Source organism: Elephas maximus, chromosome 8 (genome assembly GCF_024166365.1).
Source record: "Elephas maximus indicus isolate mEleMax1 chromosome 8, mEleMax1 primary haplotype, whole genome shotgun sequence".
In the NCBI taxonomy this organism is placed as follows: Eukaryota; Metazoa; Chordata; class Mammalia; order Proboscidea; family Elephantidae; genus Elephas; species Elephas maximus.
In genome coordinates, this window is record NC_064826.1 from 63,824,181 (window position 1) to 63,847,861 (window position 23,681).

General features: G+C 39.0%; 1 protein-coding gene across 1 annotated transcript; it reads right to left on the reverse strand.

Annotated features, from left to right (window-relative positions):
• Nucleotides 1-6,995: 6,995 nt before the first annotated feature.
• On the reverse strand, nt 6,996-11,254 carry TFPI2 (tissue factor pathway inhibitor 2). Its single transcript, XM_049894756.1, has 5 exons — nt 11,040-11,254; nt 10,572-10,754; nt 9,290-9,469; nt 7,546-7,716; nt 6,996-7,198 (listed from the first exon to the last, which is right to left on the reverse strand). Exons 1-5 carry the CDS (start codon nt 11,125-11,127, stop codon nt 7,122-7,124), a joined length of 699 nt encoding a protein of 232 aa, XP_049750713.1. The 5' UTR covers nt 11,128-11,254; the 3' UTR covers nt 6,996-7,121.
• Between the last annotated feature and the right edge of the window lie 12,427 nt (nt 11,255-23,681).

A 23,681-nucleotide genomic window follows, 5' to 3' on the forward strand; every position in this document is an offset into this window, starting at 1 on the left:
AAAATATTCTTTAAAAAAATGCAGCAAACCAAAATTATAAACCAATATTCAAATACAGAGTCCATAATGGCAGACAAGAAAACACATCATAAATCAAAGACTCAAAACTCAGATTAGAAATGACAAAATATAAACCAAAACCAAACCCAGTGCCGTTGAATCGATTCCGACTCATAGCAACACTATACAGAAAGATGAAAAGCTAGAATTGACCAAACTCAGGAAAGAAGTAAAGAAAAAAAAAATCATTCCAGAAATAATTGCTAAGTGTCCAGCAAAAATAGCTTTAACTGGCAGTAAAATAAAGGACATTAAGAATCGTAATGAAAAGAGCCATAACAACAAATACAAAACGAGAGAGAGTGAGAGAATCAAAAAGAAAATATTAGATACAGAAAATACAGAGAGGAAATAAAGGATAGGAAAAGGTGTATCAGGAAAATGCAAAAGAAAAGAAAGTTGGGTTTGTGATTCCCATATCACAAAAGGTAGAACTTAGGCTCAAAAGGATCAAATGAGACAAATGAGAACAATTTATAATGTGAAAGATTGCAATCCACAATGAAAATATAATAATAATAAATATACACAAAATGACATAATACTGATCTTAAGAAATAAGAAACTATAGAAGATGCCAAGAAAACAGAAACATACTAAAAATAGATTTTAAAATGGGAAACTAGAATTGACCAAATTCAGAAAAGAAATACATACATATTTCTATATATATATTTCTATGTGTATATTTTTTTATATATAGAGAGAGAGGAAAGGGATATACTTTCTTCCCAATAGCAATGAAAAAATTGGCCTTATATTAAATCACAAAACAAAATCCCTATAAATTCTGCAGTGCAAAAGAAAAATCTCAATAAGTTCTATAATGTAGAAGTAATATAAACATTTTTCTTTGATAATAATAAATAAATAAAAATAGAAAGAACAAAATTTAAAACCATGATTATAAAAGTTGCAGTTCACCACATATACACCTAACAATCTTATGCATATGGTTAGAATAACCCTAAGTGAAATATAACTAATCAACTCCAGCATTGCATATAAAAAAGCTTCCAATCCAAATATGATTTGTTGTGTGAATGCAAGATTAAATAATAGCAGAAGAATTTTTAATGTATTTTTCTGAAGATTAAGTGATGAAAACTATACGATCTTCTCAATGTATGAAGAAAATTCATTGGATAAAATGCAAAACCCGCTTATCATTACACACAGAAACACACCACTGAATAGAAAAGCAATTCCTTATACTCATAAAGGAGAACTGCCAGTAGATAAAAGTGAATTGTTGTTGTTGTTGTCAGGTGCTGTCAAAGCTGTACATAGGTTGTCAAAGCAACCCTATGTACAACAGAATGAAACACTGCCTGCCCTGGACCATCCTCATAACTAATGTTTTGCTTGAGCCCATTGTTGCAGCCGCTGTGTCAGTCCATCTCATTCAGGGCCTTCTGCTTTTTTGCTGACCCTCTACTTTACCAAGCATGATGTCCTTCTCCAGGGACTGATCCCTCCTGATAAGATGTCCAAAGTATGTGAGATGAAGTTTCACCGTCTTCACTTCTAAGGAGCATTCTGGCTATACTTCTTCCAAGACAGATTTGTTCATTCTCCTGGCAGTCCATGAAATATTCAATGTTCTTCACCAACACCGAAATTAGGGGACATTAAAAAACTACACCCCAAGCAGGAGTCAAGAATGAACCTGGACATGGGAATGAAGACCACATCTCCCTTCATCCTCTACCCACATCATACAGGGATCCCAGACACCTAGCCCATCTAACACTACCAGCCTCATCCTCATTACCTTCCTTCAATCCATTTTCTTTGAATTCACTTGAATGAGTATCCTTAGGTTTTCACTCTGATTTATATCAGGCCCACAAGAAGCTCCAGTCTCCCAGGGCATCACTTACTCCTCACACTCTAGCTCCCATGAAAGCTAAGACATCTGTGTCAACATGACCTGAATAAGATTACATAACACATGTCCACATGATTCAGTTGTTTGTTCCGGAAAAATTTTGCCCAAGAACGATAACAGTACAAACCAATTTTTAAAAATCACTTTTGCTTCCAGAAATTCCAATAGATGAAAACAGTTTGTTTACCAAATAACAGTTTACTTATCAGCACACTTTTTAGGATGGTCGCACGGCTGCATTCACCAATTTCAATCTATTGCTGCCTATCCCAGTCAGTTCCCCATCTTGAAAGGCCTACATTAAACCTCTTGATCCCAGACTCCAAAGTGCTGTAAACATCTCACTTTTGACAACCCCCTCTGAGATGATAAGAGTCTATCAAGGTGTTGTTCTACCTTACTGAAAAAAATGAAGTTCTAATAAATTTAGCTTCGCTTTATTAACAGGTTGGTTGTCTAGTGATATTTGGGGAAGTTCAACCCCTGTAAGGCACAATACATTCCCTGTGCTGTCTCTTTCTCTCACCACTCCCTAACTTAACTGTGTTCCACAGAATTTCTGGTCAACAAATCCCCTTGATTTTCTTACAAACTTTTCTTAATTTTCCACTGCAAATATGCCTTCCTCTTCAATCATCTCTAGTAGAGCTGGTTTTCCTTCGAGTCCTATGGGTGTTCTCATTTTCCCTCTCAGACTATTCTCTACCTTTTCTGTACTCCTCCCCTCCAGAAAATTGTATTATGAAGCCCAAGTCATCATATTGTATTATCCATTAGTCCCCATTGTTACTGACAGCTAGGTCATCTCATCTCAACCATTTTAGCTACTGGCTCACTCTCATTCCCTCCCATACTGTTGTTGTTGTTGTTGGGTTGGTTCTGACTCGTCATGACCCTGTGTACAACAGATTGAAACACTGCCATCCTCACAATAGTAGCTATGTTGGAGCCCATTTTTGCAGCCACTGTGTCAATCCATCTCACTGAGGGTCTTCTTCTTTTTCTGACCCTCTGCTTTAACAAGCATGATGTCCTTCTCCAGGGATGACAGATCCTTCAATACTACACCAATCTTAATTCATGACAATTTCAACATCATTGTATTTTAATGTAAATAACGTGTGTTCTACATTTTTTTTTTTTTTTTTTGCTCTCCTTCCCGTACCCAGCAAGGTATTTTCGTAAGCATGCTACTCTATTTTTTTCGTTGTTGTTGTTAGATGTCGTCAAGTTGATATCAACTCATAGTGACCCTATGTACAACAGAACGAAACACTGCCTGGTCCTGCACCACCCTCACAATCATTGTTATGCTTGATCCTGTTGTTGCAGCCACTGAGTCAATCTAAGACTGTTGGTGGAGATAGTAGAGATACTTGGGGGCACTGTGATTCAGGCAGTTTTGGGAGCTCCATTTCCATTTCTATGGTTGAACATTGTGACAACGTGCAATGTGTGTACATAGAGATGTGAGTGATAGTCCTGAGTAATTTTTTTCAATAAGACTCTTATTAAAAGCCATCTTTTTGTGTGTATGTATGTGTGTCTATGTATGTGTGTGTGTGTGTATGTGTGTGTGTGTATGTGTGTGACAGAATGAGACATTCCTTTTAATCAGGTTGTCTGGTGAAATTACAGTAGTGATTTGTCTTCAAGTTGATTGTGGTAAGAAGGAATTTCCCTTTGACTGCTGAATGTTCTTCTTCTTAGTCTCCAGCGAGTTGATTCCGATTCATGGAAACCTTACATGTGCAGAGTAGGATTGCTCCATAGGGTTTTCAAGGCTGTGACCTTTTGGAAACAGATTTCCAGGCCTGTCTTCTGAGGCACCTCTAGGAAGGATCAAACCGGAAACCTTTCGGCTCAATCATTTGCAGCACCCAGCTTTATTTCTTCATTAAAATAGATTGGCAGAGGCTTGAGGCATTAGATCAGTTGTATCAAAATGATCTACTTCCTATCCATGCTGGACAGAGTGTAAACATAAGTGGAATTGAGTTCAAGATTTCCTAAGCACTTTGGCTTCCGGGGGATTAAAAGGCAGGAAATACCAAATCCAGCTCCCATGGAGTGTAGAAACATCCAGAATCCCCAAAGGCTATATATCACTCATCCTACAACCATTATATACTCAAGATCCTTCTGCTATAATTGTTCTCAAACATGGAAAATGGTCATAAATGCAGGCATATTCAGCCAAAAAAAGGCTTGACAACCTACATTAAAAAAAAAAAAAATTATGTCTCATGGTCTGTAATGTCACTGCTTCCTCCTTTCTCCCCCCTTTTAAATTCCATTTATTTGTTGGAGAAACCAGGACATTTGTCCTGTAGAGTTGCCAACATTATGGATTTGGCTGATTACATCCTCTAGTACTTCCTTGAGTTTCTTCTAACTTGCTCCTTCATCCCAAATGTCCTTATAATTTGGCAATACATTAGTGAGATTTAGAGGCTTGACTACGTTTCTTCTTCTTCTTCTTTTTTTTTTTTTTTTGGCAAGAACACTTCATGGGTAGAGTTGTACACTTCTTATTGCCTCACATTAGGAATCAATGTCTATTGTCACCCTTTTAATGATGTTAAAATTATCAGTGAGTTCAGGTTCCTCCATGATAGTGTTGCCCATCGACCTTTCACACATGCTTTGAGCATCCACTGATGGCCATTAGCATGCTTTCAGCAGAGGTATTTTCTAACATTTTATTTTAATGTACATAGTAGCTGGAATCTTTGTATGAATAATTTTCTCTCATACACTATTTTGTTTCCCTATGGTACAATTATTAAAGAGTATAGGATAAGTGCTTCCTTCTTTCTGTTTATTCATCAAGTTTTCGAAGTAATGAGATCATTCTCTAACAACCTTCAAAAATGACCAAGGTTTGTGTGTATGTGTCTATGTATAATTATGAACTCATATATTTTTATATATTTGATGATTTGGGTCACTGATTTGATGCACACATTGTCTCATTTTAGGTTAGTTGGAGACCCTTAGCATTCATCTTCTATGGTTTTTTTTTTTTTTTAGACATGATTTATTAGTCTTTGATAGATTCCTTGCTTTCTGGAATAAAATGACCTAGGCTCATCTTATATATTTTCTGCCTGAGACCTGGATTCAGAGATTTCTCCTAGGGGCCCTGCTTCCTTTTAGTGAGAAAGAATATTTAGAAACTACAGCCTAGATATAAAGTATACTTACTTCTGCTGGGTTGTCATTGCTCCAAGGATTTTTAAACGGAAGGATGAGACACACATACTTTTGATTATGAGTTCATACTAATATTTCTAGTGTAAACATATTTTCTTATAGACTGTATAGTGTCATATAGTATCCGTATTATGATAGACTCAAAATGACTATATAATTAACACTGACACATTTTCAGATTTGTTCAGATTTTTTTTGATCTTAGATTATATCATCCAGAAGACATGTAGTTAAAATACCAGTTTTGAAATAATCAAACATAATTGCCTTCTGTGTTTAGCTATGCCACTATTTAATATTGGTTTGGTTGCAAGTGCTTTTTTAAAATATCCTGGGCATCAGGTAATACTCATATATAGATATTTTCCTGATTTCTCATTCATAATTTCTTCAACCAATGCCCTATTGATGAACATCTAGTTTGTTTTCATTCTTAAGCTATTCCAAATTCCACATCAATGCATGTCCTCAGGCATATATCACTTGTATTTTTGTCAAAATAACTCTGGGAAGGATTCTTAAAAGAGGGATTGCTGGAGCAAAGGGAAAATACTTTGACAGACGGGTATACTTCTAAACATGGTAATTTTGCCAAGAAAATGTAGGCATTAAAAAAGAAATTATCACAGAGAAAGAAAACAAACTATTCCACTGGAATGAAAATATTTATTAAGAGTAATTTATTGGTGGAATTTAAATTCTTAAATCCATGCATGGTTTCTGGTGCAATGTAAATCAACACCTTAAACCCACTGTAGTCAAGTCGAATCCAACTCAGAGTGGCCCCATAGGGTTTCAAAGGTTATAAATTTCTACAGAAGCCGACTGCTACATCTTTTTCTAGAGGAGCTGCTGGTGGTTTCAAACTGCTGACCTTTCCGTTAGCAGTCAGGAACTTAAACCACTTTGCCATTAGGGCTCCTCAGTAAACACCTTAGACAGTACAAAATATTTAACGTTAGTGGTCTCTAATCCATTACGTCTTAGCAAACAACAGGAAAAAATTTAAAAAACATCTATCTATATGTATACACAAACGTATATGAGTAAGTATATAGAGGCAGATAGTAGCCAGATAGATAGATACAGATAGTCATTTTTTTTTTCCAGAGGAGAACATTACTAATTTTAATAAATTTACTAAATTTAGCTTTTTAGTTCAATCAAGAAAATTACTGTATTATCTTTTAAATAAATTCCCTTATTCTTGACGGAAACCCTGGTGGCATAGTGGTTAAGTGCTATGGCTGCTAACCAAAGGGTCAGCAGTTAGAATCTGCCAGGCGCTCCTTGGGAACTCTATGGGGCAGTTCTACTCTGTCCTATAGGGTCTCTGTGAGTCAGAATCGACTGATTTGGGTTTTTGGTTTTATTCTTGACACCACAACCTGGCCCAATACAAATGGGGGTGGTGTCTACATAATAGTACTTGGAATATTTTTTAAAGTGTTGGCAAACCTGCAACTTTTTCTCCCAGAACCTACAATATAATCCAACTTTAAATGCAAAATGAAGTGTATTTGCCACTCCTTTTTATGCCCACACATGTTAAAAGTACATGATTATCTTGCCTTATGCTATTTCAGTTGCTATTATCTTCTGAAATCAGGGACAGCAGCCCCAGGAACTGTGTAAGTCAACACATTTGCTTTTATTTATTTATTTATTTTTTTAAGCACTACAAAATTTTAATCCCATTAAAAAAAAAAAAAAAAGCTGAACCATAACCTAAAAATGATACAGATTCACATTTGAACAGTTGCTAGTTATGTATGAAAAATACACAAATATAACACGTAACTTGTATCAATAAAAACTGGTGAATATTAAAAAAAAAAAAAACCAAACTGGTGAATAAATCACAGCTGCTTTATTTCCTTGTGCTACCAGCTGGTTCCTCCGGTATCGCCACCAAGGCGCTCAACATGCACCAGATCACAGACGGGAACAAAGGTTAAAACTGCCTCTTCCGAATCTGTGGTCTTCTATTGGCAAACAGAGGTTTTTGAATCTTCTTCTTCTTCTTCAAGGCTAAAGTCAACAAAATAACAATCAACACTGTACGTCTCCAGTCTGTAGGGTCACTATAAATCATCACTTCCAACATGCTTACCAGTTCACCTCATCTCATTTTTAATGAGTATAAAGTCGGGTAGACTCATTATACACTCAGCTAACAACATTCTACCTTTAAAACGCAAGGGTACAGCTTCTGTAGCTAGCCAGTGTAAGCATTTTTACAAAACTAAGGAGTTCCGAAGTGGTATTTATGTACGAGTAGTCTAGAAATGGCAAGGTGCTATTAGTGAAAAAATATAGTTTTGTTGGTGAATTGCTTATAAAGTTATTTGAAAATGGAATAAGAAAAAGCCCACTACCTTTTGTGCAAACTTGCTTGCAGTCCTGCATGCTCACAAAGTTATTGTCATTTCCTCCACAGCCAGTATAGGTGAAGGCCTCACAGATTTTGTGTCTTGGATTAAAATAATAGCGAGTCACATTGGCAGAGCACAGTCCCTCATCTTTTGGACTGTAGCAAAATGATGGACCTTTACAAAAGAGAAAAATAAAATTACAAATTCTATAGTATAGAATTAGTAAAGTGTGATGATTATTGAAGTGAGTCAAGAAAAGCTAATCCCATAGAAGCCTCATTCTGAAACCAAAATATCAAACTCAGTCATGTAAAAAATATGCCTCAAATTTCAGGGATGTTTATATGTTTTGGTAATTCTAAGTTTTTATAAACTGGAGGGAACTCTTTCTGAAGTGATGTCTTCGCATCATTTTGAATGTGAAAAGAAATTCAACCAGCAAACCAGAGAGGTTTAGGTAAAAATGAACTAAGACTCAAGAGGTATTATACGACATGCTTTGGTAAACTTTCTGCATTGGTAGTTTTATTTTAAAAGTTTTTAATCAGCATTCCTTCCTTTACGACTCAAGAATGAACAAAAACCAAACCAGTTCCAACTCATGGCAACCCTATGTGTGAAGAGTAGAAGTGCTCCACAGGGTTATCAAGGCTGTGACCTTTCCACAGCTCATCTTTCGGTTAGTAGTCAAGCTCTTGACCACTTGCACCACCCACGACTCTTATCCCATTAACCCATTGCCACTGAGTCCATTCCGACTCACACTGACCCTGTAGACCAGAGTAGAACTGCCCCATGGTGTTTCCAAGGCTGTAAATCTTTATGGAAGCGGACTGCCATATCTTTCTCCCACAGAGCAACTGGTGGGTTCGAGCCACTGACCTTTCAGTGAGCAATCGAGTTCTTTAACCACTATGTCACCCCAAGCAGCTACTGGAACATTTACAACTACACAAACAATTTAAAAAAACACCAGCAATCATCATCTCTCCATTAATTCAAGATTTTGCATATTCAGCACAGTATAGCTAGAGAGTTTTATCAAAGTCTCTGCCAAAGAGAGTTTTTTCTGTGTTTTTAAATTTATCTATATATCTCTGCTGCTTATGTGGAAAAATGTCTGAATTATCTCTCTCCAAAAACATCAAGTACTGCCCAAGTAACCCACTGTTTCAAGGCTTGCAATGGGGGAAAAAGGGTAGGAAGGGAATGAGAAGAAGAGAAAAGAGAGATGTGTTTGTGCTGCAATTTGACATTACTAAAGGATACAGGAATCCAACCAAAAGCTTTAGAAAGAAATTATCCAAGTTTTCACCATCTCAAAACCCATTGCCATCAAGTTGATTCTGACTCATAGCACCATCTCAAGTCTCTCTCTATATATATTCCACTACCTCATATTTACAATTGACATCATACAAACCTGAGGTCATAAAGTCATGGCATTCATTAATGAACACACATTTTTATGTGGAAATTGAGTAGATGAGAAATAGTTCAAAAGAAACAACACCAAAGCAGCAGCAAAAAATTGAATCATGGCTTTGTCACCCTCCACCTCTAAGAGCTTGGTCAGTCATTAATGTCTCCCAGCTTGTATCCTCATGTGAAAACAAGGATAATACTTCCTCACAGGGCAGTAGGTGAAGACTGATATAGAATTATAACTCCACATCAAATTATTGATTTTTCACCCAAAAGTTTTACTAAAGAAATTTAATACAAACATTATAAAAATAATACTTACTTCTCTTTGGTGCACAGAATTCCGTACAAGTAGCTTCATCCGGGAACCGGTTCTCATTGCTTTGACACCCACCAGATGTGAATTTTTCACATGCCATGGAACTTAAGTTGAAGAAATACTCTTCTCTGGACCCTTTACACTGTTTCTCACTGACTTCCAACCGGCAAATTTTGGGAACTTCTAGGAAAGGGAGGAGAATAAAACAATGTTAGTCAAAAATTAGTCTTACTATAACTCTCAAAACTGAACTGTATTTTCAGAAACACCTGGGGGAAAAAAAATATATTTAGTGCCAGGATAGTAAATCCCCAAATACTGCCATTAATCCAGTGACTTAGCTTTTTCTAACAGAGTGTACTCAGACCTGATTCAGCTGTGAAATATCTTTCAAGTTCAAATGGAAAGACTCTTTTCTCTCAGGATGTTCTCTGTTTTTGCACATGAAGTTAACCAAAGCTTATTCACATCAATACGCATTTTCCCCTGGCTCAGTTCCTTGAAAAACTAAGACCCAAGTTCTGTTACAAGTCTTCACTGATATAATAAAAATAAAATACAAAAGCAACAAAAAACAGTATCATGAGAATCTCCACTGTATCCCTAAACTAACTCAAAACAGGTTTGGTTTCCAGGGCAAAAAGGGTAAGTTTATAATGAACTATGAACTAAATCAAAGTTTAATAATAAAACCCACCAGGAAGTATCTCAGGCTGATAGATGACTCACAGTAGGAAATGATGGTCTCAAGGAAGAATAAAAACCATAGCTTTTGAACTAATGATAAATACAGAGAAGCACTTACCTTGCACTTACATTATACCTTTGCATATTTTGTGCCTTATACTGAAATAACAAATCTTTCCCTGAGTTCACACTGGCATTGAATTATGACAAATGTCACTCAGGCAAGAGGAAGTATGTAAGTGGTTGTAAAGTTGTGATTACTTTTAGGAAACTCAATACCACTGAGGTTTACCTTAACACTTGAGAAAAACCAAAACCAAACCAAACCCAGTGCCGTCGAGTTGATTCCGACTCATAGCGACCCTACAGGACAGAGTAGAACTACCCGGTACAGTTTCCAAGGAGCGCTTGGAGGATTCGAACTGCCGGCCCTTTGGTTAGCAGCCGTAGCACTTAGCCACTACGCCACCAGGGAGAAAATTCGGGCTAAAACTTACTTGTAGAAACTAGGATCTGGAACATTAGCTGAGTTACTACAAGCCCCTCTGTGCAAGGCACGACGCAGGAGTTGCCAGTGTGCATGCGGGCTATCACTTACTCTCTATCCTCCAGCAAGCTTCATCACAGGCCGCCAGAGTTTCGAAATTGTTGGCGTTGCCCTCGCAGCCCCCATACATGAACTGGTGGCAGCTCTGCGTGTACCTGTCGTAGTAGTAACTGGGGATTCGGGCTCGACAGGGCCCTTCATCCGGGGGCAGCAGGCAAATCTCCGCATTATTGCCTACAAGTGGGTCAGAGGAGAGCAAAAGAGAGGGAAGGAGGTCAGACACACTTCCTGGGAAGGAGAGACATCGAGGGAAGTTCTGTCCCAGCCGCCTCCGAGAGAGAAAGTGCAAACTTGGGAGCAAGTCACCCTTTCCCACGGCTCCGCAGGGTGCGCGGCAGGAGCCTGGAGAAAAAGGGGCCAAAAGCGCGGGCGCAAGGGGTGCATTGGTCCGCAGCGCATTCCCCGCCTGGCCGGGAGGAAGCCACATGGAAATAGGGGCTTCTCGACGGGGCTAGATACCTGCCGGTGCCTGGGCAGCACCCCTCAGCGCAGTCCCCAGCAGGAGCAGCGGCAGAATCAGCAGCCCCATCGGGCCAGCAGGCTCCATGGTGCCGACGTCCGACTGGCCCGCAGGGCAAGGTGTCCCGAGAATGCTCCGGCCAGGAGGAGGGGCACAGCGTCCAGCCCCGAGGCGAACTGGGTGCTGGCGTCCTGGGCGCTCCCTTTATGTGCGGTGAGCGTCCTCCCGACCCCCGACGGGGCGGAGCGCGCTTCTACGCAGTCCCTGGCAAAAGGCTGATTCATGCCTGGCCGGCTGTGACCCCGCCGCCGGGGAGCTGGAAAGTGTGTGCGGGGGGAGAAGAATTTCCCACCAAGTTGAACTTGCTTCTCAAACTTTCTCCGGTGGTGGGGCGGGGAGGACCAAATGGTGCGTTTGTGTCAGCGATGGGAAATCCACAAGCCAGAGGGAAATGAGCTGGGGGGTGATTGCACAGCCTTCCAACTTGTAGCATCACCTTCAAAGCTTGAGACCACGTCTTGAAAGCCCGAAGTCCACGAATTTGAAGAACCAAGAGAGTATTAAATTCATGGGCTCATGACAGTAGAGCCTTTGGAGTATATTAGAAATTTAAATATATGTGATTATCTATAACCTGGTGGCGTAGTAGTTAAGAGCTACAGCTCAGCAGTTCGAATCCACCAGGCACTATTTGGAAACCCTATGGGGCAGTTCTACTCTGTCCTATGGGTCGCTGTGAGTCGGAATCGACTCGAGGGCAACTGGTATATGTGTGTGTATATATACCCACGCTCCAGTTCAGCATTTTCAGGTGAATAAATTATTTCTTCCTTTCTTGAGGACACCAGTGGGAGCTTACAGGATTCTTCCAAGTTTCTGGGACTTCCTAAAAAGTACAGGACACCCATTCACGGTGGGTTAATATTCTGGGATATTTTTCACACTATACCCTTTGTGCTAGTTTACGATCATCCTGATAACAGTCGTAGAGTCATATTCATAGAAAAACTAGCCTAGCCTGGAAATAGTGTACTCAGCGTACTCTGTCAGCTTCGCTGACCACACATCTGTGATTAAGAATGCAGCCAGTGGTTTGAGGGTAAAGGTTTAACAACCAGCTCACCAAAAGGAAAGAGAAGAGCCCTATCTGAATAATAATAATAATAAAACGATAGTTTTCTGATTTCTGTGGAGTAAATACTCCCACCATGGCTGATTTCAAGCTACTAGGGAGGCATCACTGAATGCAGAATTGGAAAGAAATGTGTCCTGCCAGGTCTCCAGAGTCAGTGCGAGCTGCTCCAATATGCGAGACAGCCAGCCAGTTTTGAGAAGTCACATTCATAGGAGAATCAGAAGAGACTCTTCCCAGTTCCTTCCCAAAATATTATTAGGGGAGGAACATTTTACCGTTTACCAAAATCATGTACAGAAGAAAAGTTAAATTCGAACTTCTCTGTTCTTCTGAATATGATTGAGTATATCTCTAAATTGGACTAAAATAAAATCCAAACACTCGTGATAAGTTAGAACTGACATTCAGCCTTGACTTTTGCTGCATCTGTTCTTTGTACTCAGCTATTGGCCTTTTTTTTTTTTTTTTTTTAAATCATTCTTTGGTTCCTATATAAAGAGGAACCTTTTCAATATGGGCAGGTATTTTGGGAAATAGCATGAAAAATAATAATAGAAAAACAGACCTGGTAGAAAAGACGCAGGTTTTATTTTTTATTCATTCGGACAAATTACCTAAAATCCAAGCCTCAGTTTCCTTATCTGTAAAATGGGGACTATTACTACCTCCCAAGTATGTTATGAGAATTACATAGGAAGTGTCTGGATATCGAAAGATTTGTGTTTCCGCCTCCTCACACACCTGCACAGACCTATCCAGATCATCCCATATTCCACAGCCCAGTTTGGGCCTGACACGAAATGGAACATCAACCATAATCAGGAAGCTGAGCAACAAGAACCTCTGACCTTATTTCCAACAGCTTTGCTTGTTAGCTGAGCTCAAAGGCCGTCTCTCTGCCTAGGAAGGTGTCACAGCAATCAGACATCACTTTGTGATGGCTTTTTCTGGGGGCATCGAACTTCAGGGCTGGCAACCAGAGTAAAATACTCAATCCACTCAGGCAAGCTTTGTAATGAATTGAGTGGGAGTAGGAGGGGGGCAGAAATAGGCTTCTCATTCTTCTGTGGCTACAGGCAGAGATCAGTGGCCAGTGAGGAACTCTGTAAAGTTAGTTTTCTTTCCTTTCTATGCCAAATAGGCATATACATCTTTAACACTTTTATGACCACAGAGCAGGAACAAGGAAGAAGAGGTAAAGAGAATTGAACAAGTTGGGTAGTTAGAAGTTTGAGATGGTCCAGCAAAGAGATCAGAAAGGGAATTGTTCCTCTTAATTGTGAAATACTTGAGGGTTTTATATCCACGAAGAAGATATCTTCCAAATAAGGGGAATCTCTATTTTCTGGGGACTACTTTGACATTAAGAAGCCCTAGTGGCACAGCAGTTAAGTACTTGGATGCTAATGGGAAGGTTGGCAGTTCGAACCCAGCCACTCTGTGGGAGAAAGATGTGACAGTCTGCTCCTGTAAAGATTACAGCCTTGGGAATCCTATGGGGGTAGTTCTGTTCTGTCCTATAGAGTCACTATGAGTAGGAATCGACTCAATGACAATGGTTATTTGATATTGGAGTTCCTGGTTAAACGCTGTCGGCTGCTAACCAAAAGGTTGGAGGTTCGAATTTACCCAGAGGCACCTCAGCAGAAAGACCTAGGAATCTTCTTCCAAAAAATCAGCCATTGAAAACCCTATGGATGAGTCATGATTCTACTCTGACATACATGGGGTCATCGTGAGTCAACGTCGACTCAATAGCAACTATGTGTTTTGAATTACTTTGACGTGACTGAATTTACCCTTTGGGTCATCCGGAAGGAGCTAAGTGACCGGTACAATCTGCCTCCAGAGGCATGTTGTAGTGCTTCTACCTCCTTAAGCCAGTGTCTCGCCAAAAAGTCACCGCAGGCTGAGTAAAAGAATTGTCTTGTCCAAAGTCAACAGGAAGTGCAAGACTAGGAGGGAACTGGGCAAAACAGTCATCCACAGTGTCTTTTCATGTTACACTAAGTGACAACTATAAGTGGCTCTGGCTAAAAGACAGGGGCTCAAAATAGTTCAGAGTTATGTAAAATAAGGCATGGAATTCTTGTAATTTGAATGCTGAAAGGAACTATAAATACCATTTGTTCCAGTATTTTTACTTTACAAAGGCATAAACTAAGACATAGAAAGATGAAATGGATGGGCATGTTTACTTACGATAGTTATTGGCAGAGCTGAGACTAGAACCCACAGTTCTTGATTCTCAGTCCTGCATACTTTGCAATCTGTCCAAGCCTGGGTTCTTTTTACTGTTCAGAGCCCCTAGAGTAGAACACAGTGAATACAAGAATTAGAAGATGGCCACAGCTACAGTGAGTTCAGGAGCACCTATGCATGTGCCAGATCCCTGTCCTGGATCTTCTTCACAGCTCCCTCTGCCCCACGAAATTGGATACGAAGTTGACTTGGACCACATTAGCTCCTTGAGTTCACAAATCTTATATGGTACTCTTATCTCTTGAGCTTCCCACAGGCTTAGTGGGTGAATCTAAGAAAGGGAGAGAGGATGTCTGGCTGTGTGCGAATGACTAGAACGAATGGAGTCCAGCAATTTGGGGATATATATTACATGGCTTGGTCACTTAAGATGTTAAATTTACATCTCCTTGGCGAACTAAGCCCCAACACTTTTGTCAGTTTGTCCTACTGTGGAGACTTGCGTGTTGCTGTGATGCTGGAAGCTATGCCACCAGTATTCAAACATGAGCAGGGTCACCCATGGCGGAACAGTTTCAGCTGAGCTTCCGGACTAAGATAGGCTAGGAAAAAGGACCCCGCAGTCTACTTCTGAAAAGATTAACCAGTGAAAATCTTATGAAAAGCAGTGGAACACTGATGACATAGTGTCGGAAGATGGGCCCCTCAGATTGGAAGACGCTCAAAAGACGACTAGGGGACAGCTGCCTCTTCAAAGTAGAGTAGACCTTAATGATACGGATGGAGTTACGCTTTCAGGACCTTCATTTGCTGATGTGGCATGACTCAAAATGTGAAGAAATAGCTGCAAACATCCATTAATAATCGGAACGTGGAATGTATGAAGTATGAACTGAGGAAAATTGAGGTCGTCAAATGAAATGGAATGTATAAACATTGATATCCTAGGCAGGCATTAGTGAGCTGAAATGTACTGATATTGGCTATTTTGAATCAGACAATCGCATGATTTACTATGCCAGGAACAACAACTTGAAGAGGAATGGTGTTGCATTCATCATTATCGCCTTTGAATTGTGGCATTGGAGAAGAATATTGAATATACCATGGGCTATCAAAAGAATGAACAAATCTGTCTTGGAAGAAGTACAACCAGAATGCTCAGAAGTAAGGATGGTGAGACTACGTCTCATATACTTTGGACATGTCCTCAGGAGGGATCAGTCCCTGGAGAAGGACATCATGCTTGGTAAAGTAAGGTCAGTGAAAAAGAGGAAGAGCTTCAAGGAGATGGATTGACACAGTGGGTGCAACAATGGGTTTAAGCATAACAACGATTGTGAGGATGGCGCAGGACCGGGCAGCGTTTCGTTCTGTTGTATGTAAGGTCACCATGAGTAGGAACTGACTCCATGGCATCTAACAACAACAATAATGAACCAAGATAATTCTTGCTGCCTGTTAGTATAAGTCCTGTCAAAATAAAACTTGAAATAAGGCCCGCTGACGCTAACGAGGAGTTTACACATCTGCTAAGAAAGGCTGTTAATCTGCTGTGAGAGACTAGAGATTGTGAGGGTTTGTTGAAGTTTAGGCAATTCCTTCACCAACTAAGCATTTTTCTTGTGAGTTGGGCCCTGTAGAAAACAACGTTTACTCCAATGCTCCCTCTGTCGGACAGGGAGGGTATTCGAGAGTGTTATATAATAACACGGGGCTTCATAAAACAATAAGATATTCTGTATGCCTAGTTTTATCATTCCTGTTCCCCTTAGACATAAAGAGATAGTGAAGGATATGAAGCTTCTCTTCCTATGATCATTCCTTCATTCACTTATTATTAAAAAACTGACTAAATGTTTAAAATATGGTATACATTTTGCTCAACCACCCACCTGTCTAACAGTTTGTCATACTATGGTGACTTGTGTGTTGCTATGATGCTGGAAGCTATACCAGCATGGTCACCCATGGAGGACAGGTTTCAGAAGAGCTTCCAGACTGAGACTGAGTAGGAAGAGAGGCCTGGGAACCCACTTCCAAAATTTAGCCAATGAAAGTTTTATAAATATCAACAAAATATTGTCTGATATAGTGCTGAAAAGTGAGCCCCCTAGGTTGTAAAGCACTCAAAATATACAGCGACCACAACAGTGGACTTGAGCATACCAACGATTGCGAAGATGGTGCAGGACAGGGCAACGTTTTGTTCTGGTGAACATAAGGTCTCCATGAGTTGTAGTCAACTTGCCAACAACTATGGACAACAGCATAATACAAATAACAGGCAGCTTGAATCCAAATCCCCTGCTGTCACCTAGTCTTTTCCTCCACATTAGCTAGGGACAAAGTCAGGCTCATTATACATAACATGTGCTCATGATCCTGGTTCAGTACCTGGAGCGCCCTATCTCAGATTTGCCTTTCACTCCAACATAAAGTTAATAATTGAGAGCAAACAGATAGCTACAATTTAAATACATTGCTGTAATGCTCTTAGAGGAACATCTGCTAAGGTTGATAATCAGATTAGACGATTGAGAGAGTTAATCACTAAAGTCCTCATTTTCAGAGTTATATTTAGCAGAAAGTACTGGACCTTGACCTTTCAAGTGTAAAGACATCTTTTCTTGCAACAATCTTCCTATTATGGTATAGACAAAAATCTCAGGTTAGTTAAACTAGGTTGGTTATTTACTAAAGTGCTCCATAAGCCCTCCAAATATTCATTTGTCCTAAATTCATGTGGAAAAGTTTTTGCATCTTAAATAAACTAGCCTGCACTAGATATATATTGAACCAGCCAGGGAAGGGCAACTTGTTCCTGCTGGTCAAATGAATCTCCTATGTTCTCTGTCTTTCTTCCTGTTACAGTGGAGGCAACGTTCCTGGTCTACTGACAGCGACCCCTTGGCTACTGCTCTGGGTTCCTCACCTCTTGCTTTCTCAATAGCTTCACTCCTCTCATTCCTCCATAACATCACTCTCTGTCTTACCACTGAGGACACACACACCCAGGTTTTAACAGTTTCCATCTGGAGTGCTTTCATTCGGGCTTTGTTGTTGTTGTTTGTTTGTTTAATCCAAATTATCAAGCCAAAACCTTTGGAGTCATTCTTGACACCTCTCATCTCTTCATTATTCAATCCATTAACAGTCTTGTAAGTTTTACATCCAAGTCACGTTTCAAATCTACCCATTTTTCTTTATTCCCACAGCCACCAATATAGTTCAAATCCATCATTTCTTATGGGAATATATTAGGTTTTTATCTAAATTCCTAGTTTCTACTTTTGTTCTCCCTCAAACAACCAACACACAGCAGTCAGAATATTGTTGACACATAAATCTTACCATGTCACAACACCCCAATCCTTCCCCCTAAAATTGAAAACACTCCATTAGCTTTTTACATTATTAAGATATGCTTGACTTACAGACTCTACAACAACGCACTTTTTATATTATTCCTTATCATGGTTTGTAAGGCCTTATAGTATCTGACCACTGTCGCCCTTAATATCTCTTGATCTTGCTATACTTAAGCTTCACTGTGCTGCCTATTTCCAAGATAGTTCCCACCTCATGTTTTTATATGACCGTTCCCTCTGCTTGGCTCTTCCCCCTGCATGAAATGATTGTCCTCTGATTTCCACTATTCTGTCTCCTTCTTGGCAGTTGGATCTTGGTCCTACTTGCACTACCTCTAATCAGTCTACATAATGTTGCTCCACATCCCAGTCACTTCTTATCACTTTATGGTTTCACAGATTACCTTCATAACACTGATCATTGGAAATTGTTCTCCTTTTTTATTTTTATTTTACTTGTCTTCTCCTTTTACTATTACACAAGCTCTGTGAGAGCATAAATCTTACCTATATTACTCATCAATGTATCTCCAGTGCCAAGAACAAGACCTGGGAAGAAGGATCTCATAAACATCTGTAGAAAACAAATTATCATTTGTTTTAGAACTTATTATCAGCATGATCCCTCTTCTTTGCAAGTGTCTTTAAAACCCTAGGGGCTAAGTAGAAACAGAGAAATGGAGTTCCTTTGTGGAAGAAAGTGCATTGTTGTAGAGTCTATAAGTCAAGCATATCTTAAAAATAAGTTAACATGTTGAAAGAGAATGGTATTCACATAATAAAATGACAACTGATCCAAAAGCAATTGGCTTTCAGAAACCAAACATGATAAAATTTGTGATCAGCCTGCCTAGTTGGAGAAAAAAGAAAAACGCAAACTACCTTAAATGAGACCTAAAAACATTCATCTGAAAAGAATGATTTCTATAGTGAGGAAGTATAAACACAGTAAGAAATAAGAAAGATGATTTTGTTTGCTGCTGTATCCCCAAGCAATTGAAAAAGTGTTTGACCCATGATATTTACTGAATAAACATTTGCTGAATAAATAAATCCCTTTAGCTGCTGTCATTTTTAGGCCCAGGCAGAAAGACAGAAAGAAGAGTACACAAATTGCTATAAAGGGGTGGAGACATTGCATATAAGTGTTCAGCACAGTGTCTGGCACATTATAAATGCTCAAAAACTATAGTTAATATCTCATTTAGTCTTCATGACAATACTCTTCATCTGCTTTTGCTTATTTCATCTCATCTGCCTGAGTGCCCTAGGGTTTAGGCCTTTGTCCTCTTTCCTATTTACCCTGGCTATTCTCATCCATTCCCACGATTCTCCTGTAAATTTTGGCCTCTCCCCCAGGTTCCTGTCGGCCTACTCAAATGAATGTCTAACAAACATCTTGTACCTAGAATTCCCCCTTCTCACAAACTTCCTGATATCAGAAAATAGCAAATTCCTTCTTCCAGGCCGAAAACTTTGGAGTCATGTTCTCTCTTTCATATTCACCCTACATCTGATCTGTCGGTACATCTTATTGCCTCTACTTTCAAAGTATATTTAGAATCTCATCATCTGTCCCCATCCCCTATCACCCTGGTATTAGCCACCATCATAAAAAACTCACCTCAATTATTGAAATTGCCTTCTAAGTGGTCTTAGAACCTGCTTCCACCTTTGCCCCCTATGGTCCAGCCTCAATATAGCTGCCAGAGAAATTCTGCCATGTATGTCAGATAATGTTACTCTATTACTCAAAACCCTGAAATGTTTCATAAGTCACTCAGACTAAAGTCAGTGTTTTGCAATGGCCTGCAAGACCCCATGATCACTGATATTACATACTACTCTTCCCTCATATTCACTTGGCTCCTTGTATTCATCCTGGCTCACTGCTTCCCCTGTACTTGCTGTAATTTGGATGCTATTCTCTTAGAGATCTACGTGGTCTACTCTGTCATTTCCTTTAGGTCTTCATTCAAATAGCATGAAGATACCTGTTCAAAAAGTTGTTAAGGGAGTAGGTACTCATTGGGAAATGGTAGTTAAACATAGCATAATTTGTGAGGCAATTTCTGAGGGAAAAATAAAACATTTTTTATGCTTATATTCCAATAAGTTAAGAATTTTATATATATATATATATATATATATGTTGTGTATATGTATATATAAAGTGAGAAGTAGGCCCCATTGGCTAAAATTAAAATCAGTTACTACAGTGACATCGCTCTTAACACTCCTATTCCCCTTCCCTGCTTTATCTTTTGCCTTAGCACTTATCACAATCTAATATGCTGTATACTTGACTTTTGTATGTTGTTTATTGATGGAACTCTGGTGGTGTAGTGGTTAAGTTCTCGGCTGCTAACGGAAAGGTAGAAGGTTTGAACAAACCAGCTGCTCAGTGAGAGAAAAGTCCTGGTGATTTGCTCTCATAAAGCTTACAGCCTAGGAAACTGTTTGAGGTGGTTCTACTCTGTCCTATTCTCTGTCTCTATGAGTCAGAATCAGCTCGACAGCACACAATAACATCCGCATCTTGTTTATTTTCTGTCTCCCCCACTAGAATGTAAACTCCTTGAAGGCAGTTTTTTTTTTCTTAATTCCATTTTGTTGTTATTGTTGAGAATATACACAGCAAAATATACACCAATTCAACCGTTTCTACATGTACCGTTTAGTGACATTGATTATATAAATTCACTGCCCCCTGAGGTTTCTATCTAATCTTTCAAGTTGCTGTTGTCAATTTGATCCCACATAGATAGTTCTTAAAAGGGCATAATGCTCAAGGCAGACATTTTTTACTAGTTTGGTTTTAAGAAGACTTGAGGAAATATTTTTGGTTCAAGTTTTAAAGATTATCTCAGGACATGTGTGGCTTACTGCCTCCATGAACAACTGCCACCTTTGCCATGAGACCAGAAGAACTGGACAGTGCCTGGCTACCATTACTGAACATTCTGATAAAAGATTTCGTAGAAGAATCCTAATCAAAGAGGGGAAACACAGAACAGAATTTCAAATTCTTACAGACTACAGATTTTTTTGGAGTCGTGAAGGTTGGAGGGCAGTTTTTTTAAGCTCATATTTCTCTTGCTCTACCCTCAAGCATCTAGAACAGATGCACTCAATAAATAGTTATTGAAGGAATAAATAAAATATTAGCTGTAATCATTGTGTAATCCCAAATAGAATGCCAAAACGAACAAACAAAAATATTATGGGATTAGCAAGTTTACAAGCATATGATTACATATTTATTGTGAATAATACGGTGAATATGTTTCTTAAAAGTGGTGTCCAACTGAATGCCTATAAATCAAATAATATTTAACATGTGCTGGCAACACTACTGTTTCAAAGAATCTGGGATTCTTTGGATAATCAAAGTGGTCATCTGGTAAACCAAAAAGGTGGAGGTTAAAGTCCACCCAGAGTTTCCTGAAAAGAAGGGCTTCATGATCTACTTCTGAAAAATCAGCTACTTAAAACCCAGTGGAACACAGTTCTACCCATGACACACATATTCCAACTCACCATGAGTTGGAGTTGACTCAGTAGCAACTGGTTTTTAATTTTAGACTAAAACAAACAAAAAACAAACTTGTTGCTGTTGAGTTGATTCTGACTCATAGCAACCCTATAGGACAGAGTAGAACCGCTCCATAGGGTTTCCAAGAATCAGCTAGTGAATCTGAACTGCCAGCTTTTTGGTTGGCAGCTGAGCTCTTAACCACTATACCATCAGGGCTCCAAAACTTTAATAGGCTAGACTAAGAAAAAAAAAAAAATTTTTTTTTTTCAATCTAGCCCATCTTAATTCTAAAAAAATTAATAAGAAACTCATGGGAACTCTGAAAAGCATTAGTGAAACACTTAAGCTACTCAGATATATCCTCCCAAAGAGTTTAGAAAAACACTAACACGTGGTGTAGTTAAGAAAGGCCCCTACCCCTCTGTTTCAGGCCCCATGACTCAATTGCATTGCTGAACATATCTGCCCTCAAATCCCACACTTTGCCAATGGAAACAACCCCTCACCTATTTTTTTTTATTTTGATTTTTTTTGAATTCTCAGCTTATTGGAATATAAGTATAAAACATTTTATTTTTTCCCAGAAATTTCCTCACAAATTATGCTATGTTTAACTCCCGCTTCTCAAGGAGTAGCTGCTCCCTTAACAAAAGATTAGATATCTTCCTTGTTAGCCATTTTGCTATTAAGAGCTCATCCTGGTAGTTAAGACCAGGAAAAGTGCAAGGCAACATGCCTTTCCTCCCCTCCTGCTGGAGCTCTACGATAAAGATTTTCAACCCCATCTGACCCAGAGTCTGTTTTTTTATAAGAAGTATTTCATAATGGGCCATTTAAAGCCATCAGTATGAAGTCTGGATTTTATTATAAAGAACACAAAAAGAGAAGCAAATTAGAATGAATGCAAGTGTGTCTCAGTATGAAAATCCTCTTCACTACTACATCAGATAGCACAATAAAGTGGCCAGATACTTTTACCTACGTGTAGAATCACCACGGACACAACAGCTAAAAATATAGACCAACGCATACATCATGCTCAGTGGGTGACATGATTTTCTGAAAAGGTAAAAAATTATTGGTAAGGTCCCAATGTAATAAAAATATCATCTTCTCTTGATGTATAAAATGTTTGCTTTATTGGAATATTCATTGCACATTAACCCATGAAAATTTATTTTATGTTCATATGTAAGATGAAGTTAGGTTCAAAGTTCAAATAATTATGAATAGGATTTTGCCTACATGAATGTTTGACATGCTTGACAGTCTTGGTGAATGCGGGATAGTTCTTATGCAGTAGAGTCCTGGGAAATGCAGATTATCTGACTTCCCTCACCTATACTCACAAAACCCAGTAAAAACCATGACAACCCTCACACATTTTGAAAAGGCCCCCTAGGGGGCAGTATTGTCCTCATTGACAACTGTTGCTCTGAGAATGGGGTACAACCCTGAGACACTTCTTCCCACTCCTCTTCTCTTCCTCCCTTTTCTGTACCTTAGATCTTCTGATGGAAGTGCAGGAAGGAAGAAGAGGTAAAAAGGCAAACATCTGTTAACTGCTAACGTTTCTACCCTGGGTTAGCTGTAATTGCTACTTTAACTCATTGGTCTATGGGCTCTCAGTTCTCTCCTTGTATTCTGACAGAGGGAGGGGTGAGGATGGTTGGTAATATGGCCAAGAATCTGACCTGGCCCCTCTAGGAATCCACATGGAGAGGTGGCCTCAACCACTGCAATTCTGAAACCTTGGAACATGGGGGAAGAGGGGTAGCTTTAATGCCTTTTGTCGTCAGCTCTGGGTTTTCTTTCTGTGTAATTCCTGGATATTGAAAAAATAAATAAATCTGCTCCTGTTGCACTAGTTTGAAGAAAGCGTAGCTGAGAGAAATGTGCTGGTGTGGAAAAACTCCAGATTAGAAAACAAACACTTATATGGGGAAAAGACAGTCTTTTTAACAAATGGTGCTGGAAAACTGGATATCCATCTGCAAAAAAGTGAAACAGGACCCATACCTCACACCATATACAAAAACTAACTCAAAATGGATCAAAGACCTAAATATAAAGCCAAAAACTATGAAGTTCATAGAAGCAAAAATAGGATCAATGCTAGAGGACCTAATACATGGCATTAACAGGATACAAATCACAACTAACAATACACAAGTTCCAGAGGATAACCTAGATAACTGGAACTTCTAAAAATTAAACACTTATGCTCATCAAAATACTTCACCAAAATACTAAAAAAAAGAACACACAGACTGGAAAAAAAAATTGGCTATTACAAATCAGACAAAGATCTAATCTCCAAAATCTTCAAGAAAATCCAACACCTCTACAACAAAAAGACAAATAATCCAATTAAAAAATGGGCAAAGGAAATGAA